The 22,502-nt window shown below is 46.8% G+C and overlaps 1 protein-coding gene across 1 annotated transcript in view; it reads right to left on the reverse strand.

Annotated features, from left to right (window-relative positions):
• LOC147112619 (chloride intracellular channel protein 5-like) overlaps nucleotides 1-21,958 on the reverse strand; it is a 229,676-nt gene extending 207,718 nt beyond the window's left edge. Inside the window, exon 1 of the mRNA XM_085997066.1 lies at nucleotides 21,213-21,958. Within this exon, the coding sequence (XP_085853192.1) occupies nucleotides 21,213-21,599 (387 nt within the window). The 5' untranslated portion in view covers nucleotides 21,600-21,958. The remainder of the gene's footprint in view (nucleotides 1-21,212) is intronic.
• Between the last annotated feature and the right edge of the window lie 544 nt (nucleotides 21,959-22,502).

The raw sequence follows: 22,502 nt of genomic DNA on the forward strand, positions 1-22,502 counted from the left end.
TGTGCCAATGGCACAAGAAGAATGTAGCCACTCCACAAGCCCTCAGCCGAGCAGGGCAACCAGGACTTCCAAAAGAAAGCATGGACAGTGCGATTTAAGAACATTTATTTCTTTGAAACCTCTGCCCTTCCCACATTACAAACTAATGGAGAGAAGCCCCCCCAAAAAACACAAATCGACCAGTCTCGGCCTTTCAAAAAACACAAATACACCAGTCTCGGCCTTTCAAAAAAACAAATCCACCCTCCCCCTTTAAGAGCTCACCGGTGCCAGAGTGTCTGCCGTCAATCAGCAGCTCGCCGCACCTGCGCTGCGCCCGCTCTCGTGGGTTTCGCCCCGGGCCGCCGGCTTAGCACCGAATGATAGTCGTGCATCGCCTGTTTTAGCGCAGCAGCAACCTCTTGGGGCGATGCCACTGAATATCGGCGAAGGTGGCGCTAAGTTGCGCCGGGCGCAAACTTTAGCGGCCGCCCGGCTGTAGCACCCCAAACGTGGCTATACTGAATTTCTAGGCCCTAGGTCCTACACTCAAATTCCCTCCCTATATCTCTCTACCTCCTTCTCTTCTTGAAACCCTACCCCTTTTAGTAAGCTTTTGGACACTTCTCCTAATCTCTTCTTTGGCCCGATGACCATTTTTCCTTATGCCTCTACATCTTGGGTCATTTTTCTACATTGAATGAAAGTTGTTATTATTGACCTTTTCACTGAAATTATCAACAGGGGGAGTTTTACTCTTATAAGGTCATTCTCATAGTTGTTATTCGGCAAAGAGTGTTAGGAGACTATCAGCTTTCCAAGCAGAGAAATGCATACAAAGATGTGACTAGTGATATAAAACACCACTGTGCTGGCAAAGTTCAAAGTTTCACTGAAACAAACATTTAAAGTATTGCACAAGTTGGTGCTAAAGTATGTAAAGCATCTACTGTGGCACAAACAGATCCCGACACCCAACACAGAGGAGATCTGAGTTTTTTGAATATGTTCGGTTTGATCGTGCCCTCAGCCTCCGCCCAACCTTTTCTTTTTCCCCTCCCACTTGACCTCTGTTGTTTTCCCTTCTTAGTGGAAAGGACTTTAAGATGTCTTCCTGTATGCGAGGTGCGCTATAGAAATGCAAGGTGTTGTTCTTTGGATCGAGGATTAGGTGATTCATCCTGCCTAAACACTACCCAGTGTAGCATCAGTACCCTTTAAATATTTTTTTTAAGAAACTCAACACATTTAGGCAGTGCCGTTGAATAGATTGACGCAAGTTTGATCCTAACAGTTTGCAGAGTCCTCAATATCAGCATCACTGCAGGAAACATCAAGAGGAGGCAAGGAATCTCCAAGCTGAAATGTTGAAGAGGGGGGAAAAAGAAGAACAGGAGTCTCCAAGCTTTATGCCTTTATGATCCTTTTAGGTGCATATCATGTAGCCCCACATATAAAGTTTGGCTGTTTGCATTAATTTGTGTATATCTCAAGCTAACAGATCTTGGGTGTTCAAATTTTGGATTTATTCACCGCTGAGGCAGAAGAGGTAAAAATAACCCTTTCAAAACCTCCATGTGTCCTAAATTCTAATTCAAATAGAACAAATTAGCAATCCAGAAACACAAATAGTATTAATTTGTTTGGGCTTCATAGAGTCATAGAGTTATACAGCACAGAAAGAGGCCCTTCGGCCCATCGCGTCCACGCCGGCCATCAAGACCTGTCTAATCTAATCCCATTTTCCAGCATTTGGTCCGTAGCCTTGTATGCTATGGCATTTCAAGTGCTCATCCAAATGCTTCTTGAATGTTGTGAGGGTTCCTGCCTCTACCACCCTTTCAGGCAGTGAGTTCCAGATTCCAACCACCCTCTGGGTGAAAAAGCTTTTCCTCAAATCCCCTCTAAACCTCCTGCCCCTTACCTTGAATCTATGCCCCCTTGTTATTGACCCCTCTACGAAGGGGAAAAGTTCCTTTCTATCTACCCTAGCTATGCCCCTCATAATTTTGTACACCTCAATCAGGCCCCCCCTCAGCCTTCTCTGCTCCAAGGAAAACAACCCCAGCCTGTCCCGTCTTTCTTCATAGCTGAAGCGCTCCAGCCCAGGTAACATCCTGGTAAATCTCCTCTGCACCCTCTCCAAAGTAATCACATCCTTCCTATAGTGTGGCGACCAGAACTGCACATAGTACTCCAGCTGTGGCCTTACCAGCGTTTTGTACAGCTCCATCATAACCTCCCTGCTCTTATATTCTATGCCTCGGCTAATGAAGGCAAGTATCCCATATGCCTTTTTAACCACCTTATCCACCTGTTCTGCTGCCTTCAGGGATCTATGTACATGCACACCAAGGTCCCTCTGATCCTCTGTCTTTCCTAGGGTCTTACCATTCATTGTGTATTCCCTTGCCTTGTTAGTCCATCCAAAATGCATCACCTCACACTTTTCAGGGTTAAATTCCATTTGCCACTGTTCCGCCCATCTGATCATGGGCCAGAGTGCCAAAGCTCATAGCTCCCATATGGTCCACGGCCAAAGTCTGAACACCAGAGATATCTCATAGGCTGCAATGGATATCAATTAGTGGCTGGCCAAGAATAGCATTACACAGTCTAGGGAAAAGCATGAACGTTCTGCACTAACACAGGAAAGGTGTTGTTCAGGAGAGCAGGAAATAAACATTCTTCCCCCTTCAAAAAACCCAGCAAATTTTAATTAATTGTTAACAGCCTCATCAGTCAGCTGGTTAATGAACAGCAAAAGAGATTCCATAAGTACAATGCAAGTTCATCCGAATCACAGGCTTGGAACATTTTTAACCAGGCAGGTTTCAGGTTACATAAAACAAAATACTGCAGATGCTGGAAACCTGAAACAAAAACAGAAAATGCTGGAAACACTCAACAAATCAGGCACAGCCTCTGTGGAGAGAAAGGGCAAGTTAACATTTCAGGCATAAACCTTCATCAGGTTTAAAGTTACAACCACTTGAAGATCTAACTTTCAAAATAAATTAACTGGTTAAGAATACATTTCCTTAAAAATACCTTTAAAAAAAAAAAATGTCTTTTGAGTTGTTTCTTCACCTTTATAATTAAATAAACTCACTCTTATAAACGAATTTTATAGAAGTATATAAATAAGCACCATGAGGAAAATTGTTTTGAGGTCTCTTAAGTGTATAACATTATCAGAGAACTCAGTGGGTAAAGGCAACGTCTACATCATACAGACCAGATAGCCAGAGGTTCAATCCCCAGTGTAGGTCAATTTAACCATAGAACAATTGAGACTCTACAATTGACTTCAGTGTCCCAGGCTAGGAAGAGAAAACCCAAAATGCAGGCAGTCCTAGTTCCTACTCCTGTTACCTTTCCAGTATCCACTACTGAAAAGTGCACATGTGGAATACAGGTGAGAAATGAATCAGGCCCCTGATGTCCTCCATGCTCAAATAGCTTGCTGGCACCCACATGGAAGATTAATCACTTGAGTGAGGTACTAAAGGCTGCTGGCACCTGTGAAGCGTACTCAGCAACAGCCTTCACAAGAAGAAGAAGAATTTAAAAAAAGGGGGGAAATTGCATGACATTGATGTGGAGGACTTGGTACTAAAAGAACTTGCTTTTATAGAACGAAACATCCGATTGGTGAATGCGAGGAAGAATTATCCAAGAGCTGCAACAAGACTCGTGCTTTACTACAACAACAACAACTTGCATTTATATAGCGCCTTTAATGTAGGCAATGTCCCAAGGCACTTCACAGAGTTGTAAGGATAAAAAGACAGTAATATTAGGAGGGGTGACTAAAAACTTAGTCAAATGAGGGTCTTAAAGGAGAGAGAAATGGCGAGGCCGAGGGGTTGAAGCATTGGACTACTCAAGTCTCGAGCTGCTGATGGCATAAATGAGGGTTTCAATGAGAGATGGTCCAAAATAGGGGAAGAGGCAGGTGATGTTACAGAGTGTAAGGGGGTTTTGCTACTTGCTTTGGCCAGTCGGTTATGTCTCCGGCTGCCTTCTCTCTGAGCGGTTCGAATCGCTCACCCCTTAGTTCTGATCCCTGGGCTTATTGGCAGATAGCGATATAGACAAACGAGCAGACCAGTGGTTTGGTACAAAGAAAACCAAAATTTATTATCAGAGGAAATAAGATAACAATACCATACAAAAGGATGATATGAATACAGTACACTTACACTTAACAGGGGAGGAGAAACGGCACATCGAGGGAAAATGGCTAAAATGACAATTTTAGCAATCCCCTTAACTCCCACCCTCTACACCTAGCTAGATTATCTTGCGATGGGTCAGAAGTATAATGCTCACCGGTCTGAGATGTTGAAAGAAACCTTGCTCCTTTGCCCTGTTGCCTGCTGATGTCACGTGGTCCCGCTGTGGCACAGACTTCACCGTCCAGGTAGAGATACCCCAGTAATTAAAAGGTCTCTGACAGGGTATCCTACCTCTCTGGACGGGCTCTCCTTCGATGGTCTTCTTCCTTGGTTGAGGGCGCGGGAGGCGAGGCGAGAGAGAGAGAATGGCTGCTTGAGAGGCTAGTTATACCCCCCTCGGTAGCCCTTATCTCTACGTTCAATCAGCTCATTCTTGGTATGATTTGGGTGAGCTCGTTTAAAACAAAAGGTATCGATCTTGGCCCATCGACTTGGATGGCCGGTAATCGGTTCCTGCCGGCTCTGCAGCTGCTCTCCTTTGTCCAACAGGTTCTTTGATGGGGGCCAGCCCCGTCTCGATGGCCCCACTGGTTATTTTGATTGTTTGAGCAAACACCTTGATGGCCTTTATGCGTAGGTCTGATTGTAATTGGGTTTGTCCCCAATGCATATGCAAAAGTCTTGTCTGGTTTCGTGATCTCCTTGCTGCAGACATTGAAATACACAAGCTGTTAGCTTGCCAGGGTCCGAATTGAAACTCACAGGCTTTCGGTCACGAGGTCTGACCGCAGCCATTTTGTTGTGCCCTGGATTTTAAAACTCAGTCCAACCAGTGTCTCTTTTAATTAAATATAATCTTCGGGGGGGAAACTGCTTGAATTTTGCGAAACTTACAAAACTGATATTCACCTCATTACAGGCTGAGCGTCCCATAGATGCAGCTGCCCAGTGGACGGCCAGTAAACAACATAAGGGGTCAATAGAGAAAGCAGTGTGGCTTATGTGCTACAAGAAACAGGTCCCACTGTTGGACGGAGTTGTAGCAGCACAGGCTGCCAAGCTTAAGAAAGTGGCCCTAGAAATCCAGGACAAGGAGATAGAGATACAGGATAAGGTTTTAGCAGAGGAGAAATTGATAGTGGCACTTCAGGCGCTAAACCAAGAAAGAGTGCAGACGGCAAAAGAACACCAGGCAAAAATAGAGTGCCTGGAGAGCCGGGTCGCTGAAGTTAAGAATAATACAAGAGCAAAAATAAAGTGCCTGGAATGCCAGACCGCCAAAATCAAAGGTAGCGCAAGGTACAAGGTGGAGTGTTTGGAGTTCCAGGTCAGAGAGGCAAGAGGTAGTGAGATAAGGTTACAGGACACAATTGCCCACCTAACCCAAGAGATAAGAGAACAGGAGGAGAAGGTTAAAGAAGTAAAGGCAGCATATAGGCTGGCTTGCGACCGAGGCTTTGAGGAAGCAGATCCTGGCCCCTGTAGGGAAGAGATAGAAACCTTGAGTATGGCTTTAGCGAGGGCTAAGGGGATGATATGCCTTATCAGCCCAAAGGCAGGCCAGTGGGACTTTACCGGCAACCCAAGCAGAACGGTTCCACAGGCAGCGCAAAGAGATGAGCCAGCAAGGGAACCAGAGGTTTCACGGCCACCACCTATAGCTCCAAGCTTTCAGGAGGTCTAGCAGCATAGGGGGGTGGAAGATGAAGTGGTAGGGGAGGTACAGCAGCCCCCGCTAGATAGGTTGGGGTCGGGACCGGTGTACCCCCTCTGACAACGGAGGTACGGCCCGCCCGGTGATGACGACGAACAAGGAGCCGTCCAAAACCAGTTTGTGGTACCGCATGGCACCCAGCAACTCAGGGTCATGGTTAGTCACATCCCCAAGCTCTCCGAAAAGGGAGACCCCCCACTGCATTTTAGAGAGATAGAACAGGCAGCTTGCGTTAATGACTGCGATGACGCAGAGCAAGCCAAGATGCTGCCGTTTTCTCTGGAGGGCAATCTCCTCCAGGCCCTATCAGATGAATGTAAGAAGGGGCAGAAGGGATACGATGACTTAAGGGATGAGATATTGGAGGCCATGGGTATGAATGACGGCAGCCCGTTCGCCCGTGTAGAAAGAACGGTACAGCTCCCAGGGGAGTCCCCGCAGGCGTTCGCAGACAGGCTGTGGCCAGCCTACCGGAGGGCGTGCCCGGGAATGCCGGCACGAACGTTGATGGACGAAGACCAATTGGCCCACTGGCTCCGTTGTCTAAAGACAAACTGCCTGCCCCAAATCCGAGCCCAGGCTGCGGCCTGGTTTGACCCCCGTAGCCTCCAGACCACCGAGGAAACGGTGATCCGCCAGCTCACGATAGCATTTAAAAATATAAGGGGTATCGAGACGCCCCAACCCAAGGGGAAAGTCCATGAGGTTAAACCTGGGGGCCAGAATAAGAAAGAGTGGCACCAGGAGGGAAACCGTCCCTCCCAGAATAAGCTGAACTGTTACGGGTGCGGGAAGGACGGCCACTGGCGAAAGGATTGTAAGAATCCCTGGAAGGAGAATAAGGGGAGGAATTCACCAGCCCCAGCCCACAAGGCAGGGCCAGGTACCCCTCCCGCTGCGATCGAGCCATTCCTGGAGTCGATACAGTCCCTACGATCTCTCCTCCTGGCCAGTCAGGGGAGAGTAGCAGCCACCACTGGTGCTGTAGTTCCCTCAGCCCCATCTGACTCCCCGCAATGACTAGAACCAGCACAGCCTGTCGACCTGTGTCCCCGCGAAAATGCTGAGGGGAGCAGGCCCTATGTTAAGATGGGGGTGAAGACGGTGCAGGGGAGATATTCGGTGGACACTGGAACTTCCAGCACGGCGGTCCATTCGGAAGACCTGACCAATTCACCCCGGTCTAACAAGGTCCCATTTAGCTTAAATGGGATCCACAGGGAACGAGTAGGCTGGGGAAAGGTCAAAACCTTTGGCCATAGATTTAGTATCCCTCCATACCACGTGGGAGGGTAACCAAAGGACCGACGAGGTGGCCAAGCAGGGGGACATGGAAGGAGAGTTCTGGGACCCCTGTAGAGCAGGCCCGGTGGCAACAATCCGGGACAAGGGAGGCACACAGGGGGTAGCTTTGGCCCCGGACCAAAAGCAGGTCCAAGCCCAAGATCCCGCCTTTAAGGCCACCCTGGTAAGGAGAAAGAATTTAGAACAGGGTTACTGGCAGGCTGCTAGTTATATTAAACAATGTAAGTTGTTTAAACCCGAAAAGAAAGAGCAGCCAGTTGGGACAAGGTCTGAGGTTAAAAATCCCCAGCCTGCAGCAAGTTCAAGTACACAGGCTGTGCAAGCAGGCACAGTCGCGTGCGTCAGGGGAGGAGTCACCCAGCCCCCTGTTCAGACCACTCCCCCCATCTTCTGGGATTCAGGTGGGGAGGAGGAGGAGCCCGAGCCAGATAACCTCGCTTACAACACAGGTTTTGAACCTGAAGGCGGAGACCCTCAGCCACCAGCAGCCGGCAGCGAGGGATTACCTGTCCCCAGCTTAGGTTTGGGAGTGGTGGGACTCAAGGGAGAGGACCCTCAGCCAGCGGCTGTGGGAAACCCACAGGCCGCGCCCACAAAGGCTGGGGTCCAAGCAAAAGGTCCACTCACCAAGGTGGCCCCACCAGTAGCCCTCCCTAGAAGGTCCCCTTGGACGCCCCAGCCCAGAAAGGTATGGTCACCAACTCCCCAGCTTAAAACGACAGCCTCCCGAGCCAGGGAGAAGCCGAAAGACAAAGGTCCCCAGCTAGCAGCTACAGACTGCAAGGGACCGGAAGTGCAGGTCAGTGCAGCCATGCCGCAGGGAACAGCCTGCAACAGCCCAGGCAGGAATTAAGCTGGCCGCTCGGAGACGGGCGGCAGATGTATATAGTTTTAGTAGTTTAAGTTTATAGTGTTAAGTTAGGCTATTTTAATTTAATTCTAAGTAAGGAACAGTTAGTTTCGATTTAAGTATGAAGCCGTCTCTGAGTATTGTCCATGTGAGTCGAGGTCGCGGGACCCGACCATACGTCACCCGAGCCAAGCGAGTCTCCAGGGAACCTAGCTAGATGCCTTTATGTCTATTGCAGGAAATTTCGGAATGTACGGAGGCGTAATCCTGCTCGCCCTGCTCGGGCTGAGCATCGGTAGGAGAGGGGACATCGAGGACCACCACATCTTCGGGTGCTCGGGGAACAGGGCGCCGGTGGCGGTCGACGGTAGCGGCGTACGGGAGGCGGAGGAGACAACCGCTTACTTCCACAAGGGGACGTGGCCGGGGTGGCTGGGATCCAATTCGTCCCAGTACTCCAGACAGACCGGGTTCACCTACGGGGAGGCCTCCCTCCTGTGCCCCAGGATACGGATCGTCACTCCCAGGATTAGCGTCACCGTGGGCAAAAGGATATGTTTAACATGCAAGGGACACGTTCCCCTGGATAGGTGGTGGTGGCTCAGGAAACTAAGTAAAGGCATGGGGAACCCCAGAGTTGAGTGGGAACAGTTGGGGAACGACACTCACCGGACTATCACAGGGACCCACGGGGTGGGTTAAGTGTGTGCTGGGATAAATGGTGGGAACCGGATCAGGGGATCTATGTCTGTATGTGGGGATCAGAGAAGGCCTGACCCACAGGCATTTCCATCATTTTCCGCAGCCAGTGGCAAGATAACGGGAGGGGGATGGACTGGGAGTCCCGCCTGGACGCATGCGCGATCCCATACTCCCCAATCTCAGTTAATGCCACTGAACTAGTGACCCGCCCCCGACAGCCCCTGCCCACGACCGAGATGTCACGGACGATAGTAGAGGGATTCCCCGCCACCACCAAGGGACCAGGGAATGGCTTGGTGCTAGTACCTACAGACCAGGTGCTGCATCAAGGGGTGCTCTACGCGGTAGCCGCCGTGATTTTAAACCTCACCGAGGTACACCTACCCGCGTGGTGCCCCACAGAGACTGCGCAGTTGTATCAAGCCCTCTTAAAAGATATGTTTCGTAAATTCTATGAGTTTGATTTTTCAGATGTTGACAGAACCAGACTATTACACCCACGAGCTTTTGGACGGGATTGGGAGACAAAGAAGGGGTGCTTTTAACGATGTTTTAACTGGTTTTAACACGGGGTCTTCTGTCATCAACAGCTTAGATGACATCGAGCTGCATGTATTGATTTCTATTTGGGTTCAATGATGACACATTCATGAAAGAGAATGTCTTTTAATCTAAAGTATGTTCAACTCTGTTAACAGCATTACAGGAGACACCATCTTAGAGATCCTTCTAAAACTGAAACTAAAACTAAACTGTCTGTCTCACATGCCCTCTGCTGGTAAGGCATAAATAATCAAACAGGCAAATACCATCACTATTTGCTGATATCATTACATCTCCCTTTCTTAAAACAAAAGTATTTTACTTTTATCTAACAACATGTTTTCTTTGTATTACTCTGCATTTTAACTGTAACACTTAATGAACTTACATTATCATTATCAAGGTTAGTTAACCTTGTTTTGTGTGTTCACATGAAATATGTAAATACACTAGAACTTGAAGAAAGAATAAGATAACATTACTTCCTTCTATAACAAGAGTCCTTAAACTTGCTCAATGAGTCTCTCAGGAGGCTTCACGTCTTGAGGATTTTCTGATTGATTGTCCTTGAATCTGAGTTGTTGCCTCAGATGATGGTTTCTCAGCTGTGTGATCAGGTTGTTCAACAGTATCAGTCTTTTGACCTGCTGTGTGATCAGGTTGTTCAACAGTATCAGTCTTTTGACTTGCTGTGGCTGGTCCCATGAGAAGATCCCGACGATTTCTTCGCAGAACAGCACCCTCATCTGTCTAAATGGTGTATGATCTTGGTTGAACTTCACTCAGGACAGTTCCCTTCTGAGTCCATATGTTTGTTTTGTCTTTGAACCTTACTTGGTCACCAATGTGGAGTTCAGGTAGGTTTTGTGTTCCTCTGTCATAGTAGTACTTTTGCTTTTCTTTCTGTTGTTCTTTGAACTTCCTCACTTTCTCCCCCTCTTTTGTTTTCAGGAGGTTCTCCGGGATGGGTAGGTTTGACCTTAGCAGACGTCCCATAAGGAGTTGGGCTGGTGACATACCACACTCGAGCGGCGTTGTGCGGTATACAAGCATGCTCTGGTAGAAGTCAGTTCCACTGTCTTTTGCCTTGTACATCAGTCTTTTCACTGTCTGGACCGATTTTTCCACTAGTCCATTGGACTGTGGAAAGTGAGGACTTGATGTTGTGTGGACAAAGTCCCACTCTTTGGCAAAGTGTCGGAAACTTGCATTGTAAAACTGGGGTCCGTTGTCTGTGAAGACCTCGCTTGCCACGCCATGTCTGGAGAATATGGCTTTCATACATGTTATCACAGCATCTGCAGTGGTGGTGTACAGTCTACAAACCTCTGGATACAGGGAGTAATAGTCTGTGACTACAAGATAGTCCTTCCCTTGACATACGAATAGGTCAGCGCCTACCTTCTGGTAAGGTCTGTCTGGCGCTGGGTGTGGCTTTAGTGGTTCTACCGGATTGCTTGCTCGATATTTCAGGCATATTGTGCAGTTTGACACCTCATTTGTCACATCTTGGTTGATTCGTGGCCAGTACATCACCTCTCGTGCTCTTTTCTTACACTTTTCGATTCCCAGATGTCCTCCATGGATCCTTTTTAGCATCTCTTTTCTCAGACTCTTTGGGATAACTATTTTACTTCCTTTGTAGATGATGTCTTCGACCACTGATAGTTCCGCCCTGCAGTTCCAGTACTCTGCCATGTCAGGTGAGCAGTCTTGCTTCATGTTGGGCCATCCATCCAAGATGCTTTTCCTCAGTCGTCTCAGTGTTTCATCTTTGTTTGTCTCAGTCTTTATGAGCTCCATTTTTGCATCTGCTATGGGCAGTGCACTTGTGATCATGTCCACGTAGGCGTTCACTTTTTCATCCATTTTGGTGTTTGCGGGCTCACTTGGGTCAACAGCTCTGGACAACGTGTCTGCTGTATACATCAGCTTACCCGGTGTGCACGCAACATTCAGTGTATAGCGTTGCAGCCTGATCATCATTCTTTGTATTCTAAGCGGACAGCTATTTAGTGGCTTTTGGAACAATGCAATCAAGGGCTTATGGTCAGTCTCTACACCGATTGCTTGTCCTGCCACAAACTGGTGAAATCTTTCACAGGCGTATGTGATGCTGAGCAGCTCCTTTTCTATTTGAGCATATCACGTCTCCGCGTCTGTCATTGAGCGCGATGCATATGTAATAGGTTGCCAGTAGTCATATTTTTGCAGAAGAACGGCTCCGAGCCCACTCTGTGATGCATCTGATGATATCTTGATGGGTCTCGCTGGGTCATAAAACCTCAGAACTGGTTCCTCTGTGAGCAGTTTCTTTAGATCGCTCCATGACTTCTCATGCTCATGATTCCATTCCCATTCTATGTTCTTTTCAGTTAGTCTTCTCAGTGGCGCCATCTTTTCTGAGAGGTTGGATATGAATTTACCCATGTAGTTGATCATTCCATTAAACCTCTGCACGTCCTTTTTGCATTGTGGCTTTGGCATATTCTCAATGGCGGACACCTTTCTGGGATCTGGTCTGATGCCCTCACTGCTAAGGATATCTCCCACGAATGTCAGTTCTGTCACCCCAAGCTGGCATTTCTCTCTATTCAGCTTCAGGTGTGTTTTCCTTGTTGCTTCCAGCACTTTTTTCAGTCTCTCGTCATGCTCAGTTCTCGTGGTTCCCCATACTATGATGTCATCCATTGATGTATCAACTCCCTCCAGGTGCTCATAGATCATATGGATAGTTTTGTGATACACTTCAGGAGCTGAGGCAATGGCAAATGGTAACCTTAGGAATCTGTATCTGCCAAATGGACTGTTGAACGTGCACAGTCTTGAACTTGCCTCGTCCAGTTTCATCTGCCAAAATCCTGATGATGCATCTAACTTGCTGAAATACTTTGCATTTGCAAACTGTGACATGATTTCCTCACGTGTAGGAAGCTTGAAGTGCTCTCTCTTTATTGCTCTGTTTAGATCGCTTGGATCCAGGCAAATTCTGAGCTTTCCATTCTTTTTGTCCACAACGACGAGAGAACTCACCCACTCAGTTGGCTCATCTATCTTCTGAATCACGTTCAGGCTTTCCATCCTGTCCAACTCTGCCTTCAGTTGCTTTTGAAGAGCAAACGGAACTTTTCTGCAAGGATATATGACCGTTGGCATACTTTTATCTACTCTGATCGTGTGTTCTCCTGGAAGGCAGCCTAGACCCTTAAATAGGTCGTTGTACTCTTTCATGAGTTCATCATAGACTGTCTCTCCTTCGCTTTCCACAACGAGGACTCTCTTTACCAGGTTCAGTCTCTCACAGGCTTTTAAACCTAGTATGGCTTGCACATCCTTTGGCACCACGATTAATGCTAGCGTGTGCTCTCTGTCCTTGTGTGTTACTTTGACAATGCATCTTCCTTTCACTGGTATATTAGTACCTGAGTATCCTGTCACTTTCACTTTTATTCCATGTATCTTTGGTCTGGGTCTAATTTTCTTAAAATCAGTCTCTGATATCACATTAACTTGTGCTCCAGTATCCAATTTAAATGGAATGTGTATGTCATTCACTTTTAGTGTCAACATCCAGTCTCTTTTTTCGTTTTCAGACACAACATCCACATAGAACTCCTCTATCTCACTTTCATCTACTGCATGGACCTTGCTTTGTTGCGCTTGGTTCTTACAGCAACGGGCATAATGGTTGTTTTTGTTGCAACTATTGCATGTTTTACCATATGCTGGACACTTTTTTGGTGGATGCTGTGTACCGCATCGACTACATGACTTTCGATTGCCCCTTTCATATTTGTTCGCTGGCCACGCCTCTTTTTTCACATTGGCGCTCTTTTTGTTAAACGGTTTGTATCCGTTCTCTCACTGCATCCACGTTGCAGCTACTGTCACTGAACAGCTCCTTTGCCTGCGACTTCACAGTCTCTGTAGCCCTACACAGTGCTATGGCTTTTCCCAGGTCTAGGTTTTGCTCTCTTAGCAGTCTTTCCCTTAGACCATTATCTGGAATACCACACACCAGTCTGTCTTTTATCAGCGAGTCTGTCAGTCCCCCAAATTCACACGTTTTGCTTCTGTTTCTCAGTTCCGTCACATACTGATCAATAGTCTCTCCCGTTTTCTGTACACGTGAAAAATCTGTGCCTCTCAAACGTCACGTTACGTTAAGGTATGCAGTAGGCCTCAAACTGTTCCATTATTTTATCCAGCTTCATTTTGTCTCCATCAGCAGCGAATGTGAAGTTATTATACACCTCCAGCGCTTCATCACCCACGACATGTAAGAACACTGACGCTTTCATTTTATCACTTTTCTCATCAGCTCCGATTGCCGCTAAATACAACTCCAAACGTTGTTTGAACCTCCTCCAATTTTCAGCCACATTACCTGTCAACTGAAGCTTCGCCGGTGGGTGTAAACCTTCCATTTTTCACTTCGTTAGCTATTCGCCTATGGTAAGTAACGATGTTCTCTTTTGGCTTGCTAATATGTGGAGAGCTGATTTAACTTCAGATTTTTCCTCTTCATCTCTTTCATCCCACTTCTGTCACCATGTATTGATTTCTATTTGGGTTCAATGATGACACATTCATGAAAGAGAATGGCCTAGAAATTCAGTAAGGCCCCGCCAGCTCGCTTGCGCCCAAAAGTTAGCGCTGCGCGCGGAGCCAGTTGCGACCGTCAGAAATTCAGTTTTTGCGCCCCAAGTCGGAACCGGGTGCTATTCCAGGGTGTGCCCGCCCCCGCTTGGGGCACTGAAACCGAATTTCAGCGCTGTAGGTGCCGCTGCGCCACCCGCTGCGGAGCGACAGGCTGCGGTACTGCAGGCCTCCTCCTTCTCTTAAGGGGGAGGTGCCTGCAACGGGGAGATCGCCGCTTGATAGTGCCGGCAAATGAGCCCGGCACCACGGAGAAGTGCCGGGCTCGCGGAAAGCAGCCGGCAATGCTGCGGGGGGTGGTGGAGGAGGCCGGGGAAGGAGGTGCGGGCAGGCGGCCGCCGAAAAAGCGGCCGGCCGCACCTCCGCCTTAACTAGCGCCACTAAGGCTGCAGGACGGCCACGGTTGCAGAACGTTGTTTGCGGCCGCTGCAGAAGAGGCGGCCGCAACTAAATATGGGGGTCGGGCCGGTATCGGGGCGGAGCCGGGGCACTGCGCACACCGATGACGTCATCGGTGCCGGCGCAGCGCTACCGGCTACCGCCGCTGCGCTGAATATCAGCGCAAACTCCTCTATTGGCGCAGAAGCCCTCTTTGGGCGGTAACTGGGCGCAAAGCTGGCGGGGCCTTACTGAATTTCTAGCCCAATGTCTTTTAATCTAAAGTATATTCAACTCTGTTAACAGCATTACAGGAGACACCATCTTAGAGATCCTTCTAAAACCGAAACTAAAACTAAACTGTCTGTCTCACATGCCCTCTGCTGGTAAGGCATAAATAATCAAACAGGCAAATACCATCACTATTTGCTGATATCATTACACTGCAGACCCAGATTAATGGTTTAAAAACGCAATTAAAGAAAATATTAATCGATGAGAATGAGGTGGTGGGTTCCGAGTTGCATGAGGACCAGGCCATGACACTCCACTTAAAGGAGATCATAGCGGAGCTGGAGGAACATGCCAAAATGGTTAATGCTCTCATTAGGGAGGACAGAAACGCTTCTGACCAAGCTGTGCAGAATGAAGTGTGCGTGCTGTATGGGGCATGGTTGCTGGGTGAGGGCCGCAGCAATCTGGAGGATTTAAAGCAAGGTTTAGTCCCCTCCTGGATCAGCAACAAACACCTCGCAGCCCTCCACCCTTTTGAGAATGCATTAAGCCTGTGCCAGCTCCGGCTAGCTTCGGAGGCCTACCCAGTCCCAGTGGACTGTGGGCGTTCCAACCACACCATCATGGGGATAGTTGTAAGAATGCCGGTCATGGGCGGGACGGCCCGACCCGCGCCGGTGTACAGGGTGGAGAACATTGGAGTCATTCAGGGGGGTGCACACATTCGTTTTACAGCGGTCCCGCCCTACGTCATAAAGTGGGAGCATGCTATGACGGGCACTGACCTCTCGGGGTGCTGTAGCCGGGGAGCACACATAATCCTGTGTCCCCAGCACTTGAATGCCTATTCCAAACCACAATGCGGGTTCAGAGCTGCTGGCGCGAAACCTATAAATTGCACCATAGAGGCAATGGCACAAGGCCATGTTCCCTCCCAGGTAGCATATATGGGAGGTGCGACATATTGTGTCACCACAGGAGCGCCTCACTACCAGTACGGACAGCATAGCTGGTGTGCGGTGAGTGACAGCAGTTTCTGTTTCAAACCCGAGGCAGAAGTTCAAGTGGCACAACTACGAATTGTCCCCATTCCTGAACCCTCCACTGTTCACCTCACTGTGAAAGAGAATTTCACCCACCTGCAGAAATATGTTGTGCATTTCGGTTATCAGATTTCCCCTCTCCCAGAACACCTCACCAAATTGCTAAAAGCCGTTTTAGTGTCACAAAAACACTTCTATACCCTGGAACAGAAGACTGTCCAGATAGGGGCGGACATTTTAGATATTACGACCCCACCCTGGTGGGACGTTTTTGAAAATCCTGGATCCGTATGGCATCCCACATCCTGGTGGTGTGTCAGTTAGGGATAGTTCTCTACCTGGTGTGCACCCAGTGTAGGAGAAAGGGTCCCAGATTAGAGTTTAAAACTAAAAAGGTGTGGAAGGAACATTATGCCCGGGTGGAAGGAGAGACACCTGTTTGAGTTTCGCGTTGCATCACTTAAACGTGATGGTCGTTGTTTGTTATTTTTAATAAAGATTGTTTCTTCGTTTCATTGTGTTATTTTAATAAAGATTGTGACTGTTTGATAATACAGAATAAAAATTTTGTAATGTACCAAGTGGTGCAGGGGTGTTGGACCCCCTCCACGCTTGGATTGTTTGTAACAAATCGTATTTGCCATCTGTAGATGCCTGTCGTACACCGCGTTTTCTCTAAGTACGGGAAATGTGGGCTGAGGGATTATGGATAGGTAAATACAGGGGAAGGTTATTTGTGGGGGGGGGGGGTCAGAAAATTTTGCTCACCTTTGGAACATGGATACTGCAAGCAAGTTTTAGTATCCTAGGGGGGACTAAGTTTCGCAAAATTCAGGCAGTTATCCCCGAAGATTATTTAATTAAGAGAGACCCTGGTTGGACTGAGTTTTAAAATCCAGGGCACAACAAAATGGCTGCGGTCAGACCTCGTGACCGAAAGCCTGTGAGTTTCAATTCGGACCCTGGCAAGCTAACAGCTTGTGTATTTCAATGTCTGCAGCAAGGAGATCACGAAACCAGATAAGACTTTTGCATATGCATTGGGGACAAACCCAATTACAATCAGACCTACGCATAAAGGCCATCAAGGTGTTTGCTCAAACAATCAAAATAATCAGTGGGGCCATCGAGACGGGGCTGGCCCCCATCAAAGAACCTGTTGGACAAAGGAGAGCAGCTGCAGAGCCGGCAGGAACCGATTACCGGCCATCCAAGTCGATGGGCCAAGATCGATACCTTTTGTTTTAAACGAGCTCACCCAAATCATACAAAGAATGAGCTGACTGAACGTAGAGATAAGGGCTACCGAGGTGGGTATAACTAGCCTCTCGAGCAACCATTCTCTCTCTCTCGCCTCGCCTCCTGCGCCCTCAACCAAGGAAGAAGACCATCGAAGGAGAGCCCGTCCAGAGAGGTAGGATACCCTGTCAGAGACCTTTTAATTACTGGGGTATCTCTACCTGGACGGTGAAGTCTGTGCCACAGCGGGACCACGTGACATCGGCAGGCAACAGGGCAAAGGAGCAAGGTTTCTTTCAACATCTCAGACCGGTGAGCATTATACTTCTGACCCATCACAAGATAATCTAGCTAGTTGTAGAGGGTGGGAGTTAAGGGGATTGCTGAATTGTCATTTTAGCCATTTTCCCTCGATGGCCGTTTCGCCTCCCCTGTTAAGTGTAAGTGTACTGTATTCATATCATCCTTTTGTATAGTATTGTTATCTTATTTTCTCTGTTAATAAATTTTGGGTTTCTTTGTACCAAACCACTGGTCTGCTCATTTGTCTATATCGCTATCTGCCAATAAGTCCGGGGATCAGAACTAAGGGGTGAGCGATTCAAACCGCTCAGAGATAAGGCAGCCGGAGACATAACCGACTGGCCAAAGCAAGTAGCAAAACCCCCTTACAAGAGGTAGAAGGAGGTGGTCTTTGTGATGGACAGGATACAAGGTCAGAAACTCAGCTCAGAATCAAACAAGATGTCAAGTTGCAATCAGTCTGGATCAGTTTGAGACATTGGTCAGGCAATGGCATAGAGTAGGTGACAAGGGTACGGAACTTGTGGTAGGGGTGAAAACTATGGCTTTGGACTCACAAATTGTATCTGGAGGAATTTACAGCTCATCCAAGACTGGATGTTAAACAAGTAGTCTGACAGGAGCATGCAGATGAGGAAAAAGAGGGGGGCAAGGATAGATCCTTGGGAGGACTCCCGTGAACGTGCAGGGGTGGGAAGAGAAGCCATTGTGAGAGATGGATATGATCAAAATAGTTAAGAGTGGAATCAAGTGAAGGTAGTCCTGTAGAGCTAAATAATGCAGGTGAAGTGTTGGAGGAGGATGGTCTATTTGACTACGTCAAAATCTGCAGAAAGGTAGAGGAAGGATATTATACCAGGCACAGTGAATGTCGTTTGTGACTTTTGTTAAGGCTATTTTGGTGGAGTGGGAGGGGAAGAAACCTGATTGAAGAGGAGAGGCGTGCATGTTTACTATATACTTTCTCAGTCAATGTTCTATTGGCCACTCAATTAAGAGAGTTATATCAAATGTTCCAGTGAACTTTATGCTCCATTAGAGGGCAAAAGTTGATTAATATATAATGTACCTTTGTTCTATTTGAGACTTTCTAATCCAAAATAAAATGTACCGCAAGTGGATTGATAGATTGAATTGTGATGCAAGTACTGAGCTGTAGCAGTTGAGCAGTCAGCAATACAGACCATCAGAGATATTAATGCCCAATCACTCTAACAATTAGATCATTAATTTCATTTAATCTGAGCATTAACTTGCCAATATGTAGCTCAATAAATTGGTTTACAGACTACAGTGGCACATTAGCTCCCTGAAAGGTCACCGGATTCTTCGGAATTCTCACACAAGATTGAAAGGCACCAATAATGCAACACTCTAGAACCATTCATGGAGGCTCTTGGGACATTTCCGATTTCCCATATGACCAGTCCATCCCGGTTTCTATACAACATTTTTCTAACCGGCAAAACATTTCAAAAGTCTAATTTTAAAGTCTTCTCAATCATCCACAGGATTTAAAACCAAGCATTGCAATGTCCCATTAGATCCATATTAACACTTGGCCCTCGATTTTAGTATTTCAAAATTGTCTCACAGGGTTTTATTAGAATGTATAAAATTTGTGATCTGTTCCATGAAGCACATTTGAAAATCTAAAAGGAATTTAGATCCTTACATTACCCAACAGGCTATTTTTAGTAACAGTAATCTTATACTTATTACAATCTTTTAAGTAAAACTTTATAGATTAGAAAGGTGGATAAGAAAAGTTAAGACCACAAAGAGAGGACTTTTTAAAAACTAACCTGATTCCATTAATTACTTCCACTCACATCTTAAAGGAACATTAACACCTGAAATGAAAATTTTCAGGCAAGCTCAATTCAGAGAACTGAAGAACAAGGGGCTAGATTTTCAGTTGCTTGCGCCAGCAGTTAGCGCCTTAAGAGAAGTGATTTTCGGGCGCTATGCGTGTAGCGCCCGGGCGCAGCGCAGTTTGCACCCCGCCCCAAATTAAGTTGCCCGTTAGCGCCGGCGCAAAGTTTAGCGGCCGCCCGGATGCGCGCGCAGAAAATGACGTCACATCCTCGTGCAACGCCCTTTGGCCGCCCCGATTGCAAACTTCAGTCGGACCGCCCGATTGTGCGGCTGGCGTCCACTGCGTTTGTAAAATGGAACGCTACACACCCTGGGGAGCGCAAATTAAAGGGGCCTCCTCCTGCACTATCATGGAAGGAACCAGTGTGTTCTGAATGGTGTATTTATGTTTCCGGCCTCCTCCTCCTCCTCCTCCTCCTCATCTTTTCCCCCCCAGACTCTGCCTTTGCAAGAAACACATGCACCCTTCCCCTTTAAGAGCTCACTGGCACCAGAGTGTCTGCCGTGCGCTGCGCCCTGCACCGCCGGCTTAGCGCCTAAAGATAGTAGTGGAACGCCTCTTTTAGCGCTCCACCAACCTCTTAGGGCGAAGCCACTGAATTTCCGGCAACGGGGCGCTACTTTGGGGCGGGCGCTAACTTCGGGCGGGCGCTAAGGTTAGCGCCCCAAAACTGTCTATACTGAAAATCTAGGCCAAGAACTATAACTTGCATTTATATAGCACCTGTAACAGAGAAACATTCCAAGGCTAATAACACTGCAATGTTAGCCACATGGAACAATCCATGCTACTACAGCATGAACTCATGCAACACATTTATTTTTGTTATATTTGTCCCAAATACAGTCAGTGATGTCATTGGTGTAACCACATCACTGAACTCTCCACTGGCTGCTTGACAGGTATTGGCAATTCCCCTTTAAAAAGTAGAAAACACTATAAAGACAAGAGCTTTCAATTTGATCAAATGCACACTCTCAAAGGTAATCTTTAAAAGACACTGGCAACCTTAAAAGAGACAAACTGCTTTTAACATTCAATGTTCCATTCAAAGTGGTGATTTGCATTCAACCCTCATCAGGGCTGGACACGAAAGTGGTGCATAGCAGAATGTGTGTGCAGGAGCAGTATATCTCATTATTATTTGTACAGTGGCATGCAGCTTGATGTATGTGCAGTGAGATATAGCTCACTACATTTACAGTGCCAAGGCAATTCAATATATGTGCTGTGACAGCATAGCTCGGTAACTGCAGTATTATTCAGGTGTATAAATTTAAATTAAGGTGACCTGCACTGCCATTCTATTATCATCAATTCAAAAGTACTGACGGTCACCTTTTTGTAGTTGGTAAAAATCTCAGTATCAAAAGCAAATAGTCAGCAATTAATCCATTTAACCACAAGTGCACAGAGCTCTACAACTCCCTCCCCTCTCAACAATGATGCGAGTGCCCAACATAAAAGCGATTGCCAGCACCTATAGATACACAAATGCTTTTGGCTGTGTAGGGTGACAGCAACGGTACACCAACCTGCAATACATCAATTTAAAAAATAAGTTTACAATTTGTTTTATTCTACAGTAACGTTCTCAAAAGAAAAAGTAAGGTTCATTTTAAGCTGTAACAGGTGGGATTTAAAGAAACTATTAAATAGGGCAGTATAGAGTCAATAAAACTCGAGGTAGAAATTGACCGTAGTATAATTTATTTTAATTATATCTCAGGAATTTACATTCACATTTTTGTAACATTTTGAATTCACAATGCTTTTGAAGGCGTACATAGGCATGATTGCACTTATGCGGAGAACGATGTCGTTTTAAGAGTTACCGAAATGTGTTTGTTCTTGGTCTTTGGGGTTCAACTAAATCATGGATGAGGGGCTCCTGTTTACTAGTGGTTCTGTTGGTGGCGATGGATGGGGCTCTGTGCTGGCCTGGCTACGGGTGAACCACCACCTAGTACAAGTAAAGTAAACCAGCACAGGCGGAAACATTTCCATTGTTTCTCGTGTATTGTCAGATAAACAATTGGAATTCTGGTGATTTTGCTAACCTGGAAATTGCTGTTTCAACATGATGAGCATTTTAGAAACAAACTTTGAGTGGCTAAGAAATCTAATCTTTGGAAGTTGTGAACTGATTGGAGGAGAGGGGGAGGGTGGGTTGCTGTCAGACACCGCAGAAGAGGTTCCTTACCTTAACATACAGAGATATCTCGAATTGCTGCGGGTCATCAGCACTTTCACTCGGGCTGCCGTTGAACTGTACGTTGAAGGTCTCGGAGCACTTGCTGTAGTTCTGCACCTCCTTGCTCTCGAACACCTCTTGGTAAACGCCACTGTCCGGTTGCCCCTGCGAGTCGTGCTCCGACCTGTTGTGATGCAGCGCTTCTTGGTGATAGCTCAGGTCAGCACTCTCCGGGTTGGAAGCAGAAGAGGAGGAGGAGGAGGAAGAAGAAGGAGTAGGGGAACGGGCAACCTCATCGTATTCCACCCTTTCGCCCACCTGCAGGGAGGTGTCGTAAGTGACCTCAACCACCATGTCAGGGGTTTCGTAGACGTTTTCTTGAAAGCCGTTCTCCATGTTTTTGTGCCGGACTCTTGGTTGCTCTTTGGACGAGGTGGCGTCGCTAAGGTGAATGTGAAACAAATGGCGACGCCAGTTAATCAGAGCCGCCGCGGTGAGAGTCGCCTACAACTGGTTGGCGGGTGATCGCTGGGCTCGGATCTGTGCAGAGGCTCAAGTGCGAGGAGATAAGGAGCGCACGGGTTGCTATTGGATACCTAGCGTTTTTTTTCCCCAAACCAGAAGTTAGTTATCCGTGCAACGCTCGAAAATGAATGAAATGGAACAAAAATTAATTTCGTATAACGATGCACATTATTGACGTTATTGAAATATTTATTCACTCTTTAAAAGCTAATGATATTTTTTAAAAGTGAAATGTTCCAGAATTTTCAGCGTAAATCATTAACTACCTTGGTGAATTACTACCCAGGAATGGGATAAGCTGCTAACTTTCCAGTGAGGTGATTTTATTAAAAAAAATATTTAAGCTCTGCAATCTTTCACTGTTAATGCACATGGCATTTAAAGGGATGCTGTCCAGATCACAAAAGTGTTTGGCAAAGTTTCTGTCATCTGCAACTACAACAGTATTTTGCTTTTAAGATAGAAACATATAACAAGGCGCTTCCAGAGGCGTAAGGAAAAGCGGATTTCGCGCCAACGAAGGAAAGATTAGAAGGGGGCGATCACAGGCTTGGGCAGAGGTGAATTTTAACAAAGGTCTTAAAGGAGAAGATTGATGCTGAAAAAGGAATATATATAATGGTCAGTCCACTCGTGGGATACAATAACTTGTATTGATATAATTCCCTTTAACATAAAAAGTACCAAAGTGCTTCACAATTAGGCTTAATGACGATGAACACTGAGCCTGAATGGCAGGAGATAAGAGGAGTGAACAAAAGGTTTTAATTAGTT

Source organism: Somniosus microcephalus, chromosome 9 (assembly GCF_052327205.1).
Source record: "Somniosus microcephalus isolate GS21.2 chromosome 9, FLI_Smic_1.0, whole genome shotgun sequence".
Taxonomy (NCBI): Eukaryota; Metazoa; Chordata; class Chondrichthyes; order Squaliformes; family Somniosidae; genus Somniosus; species Somniosus microcephalus.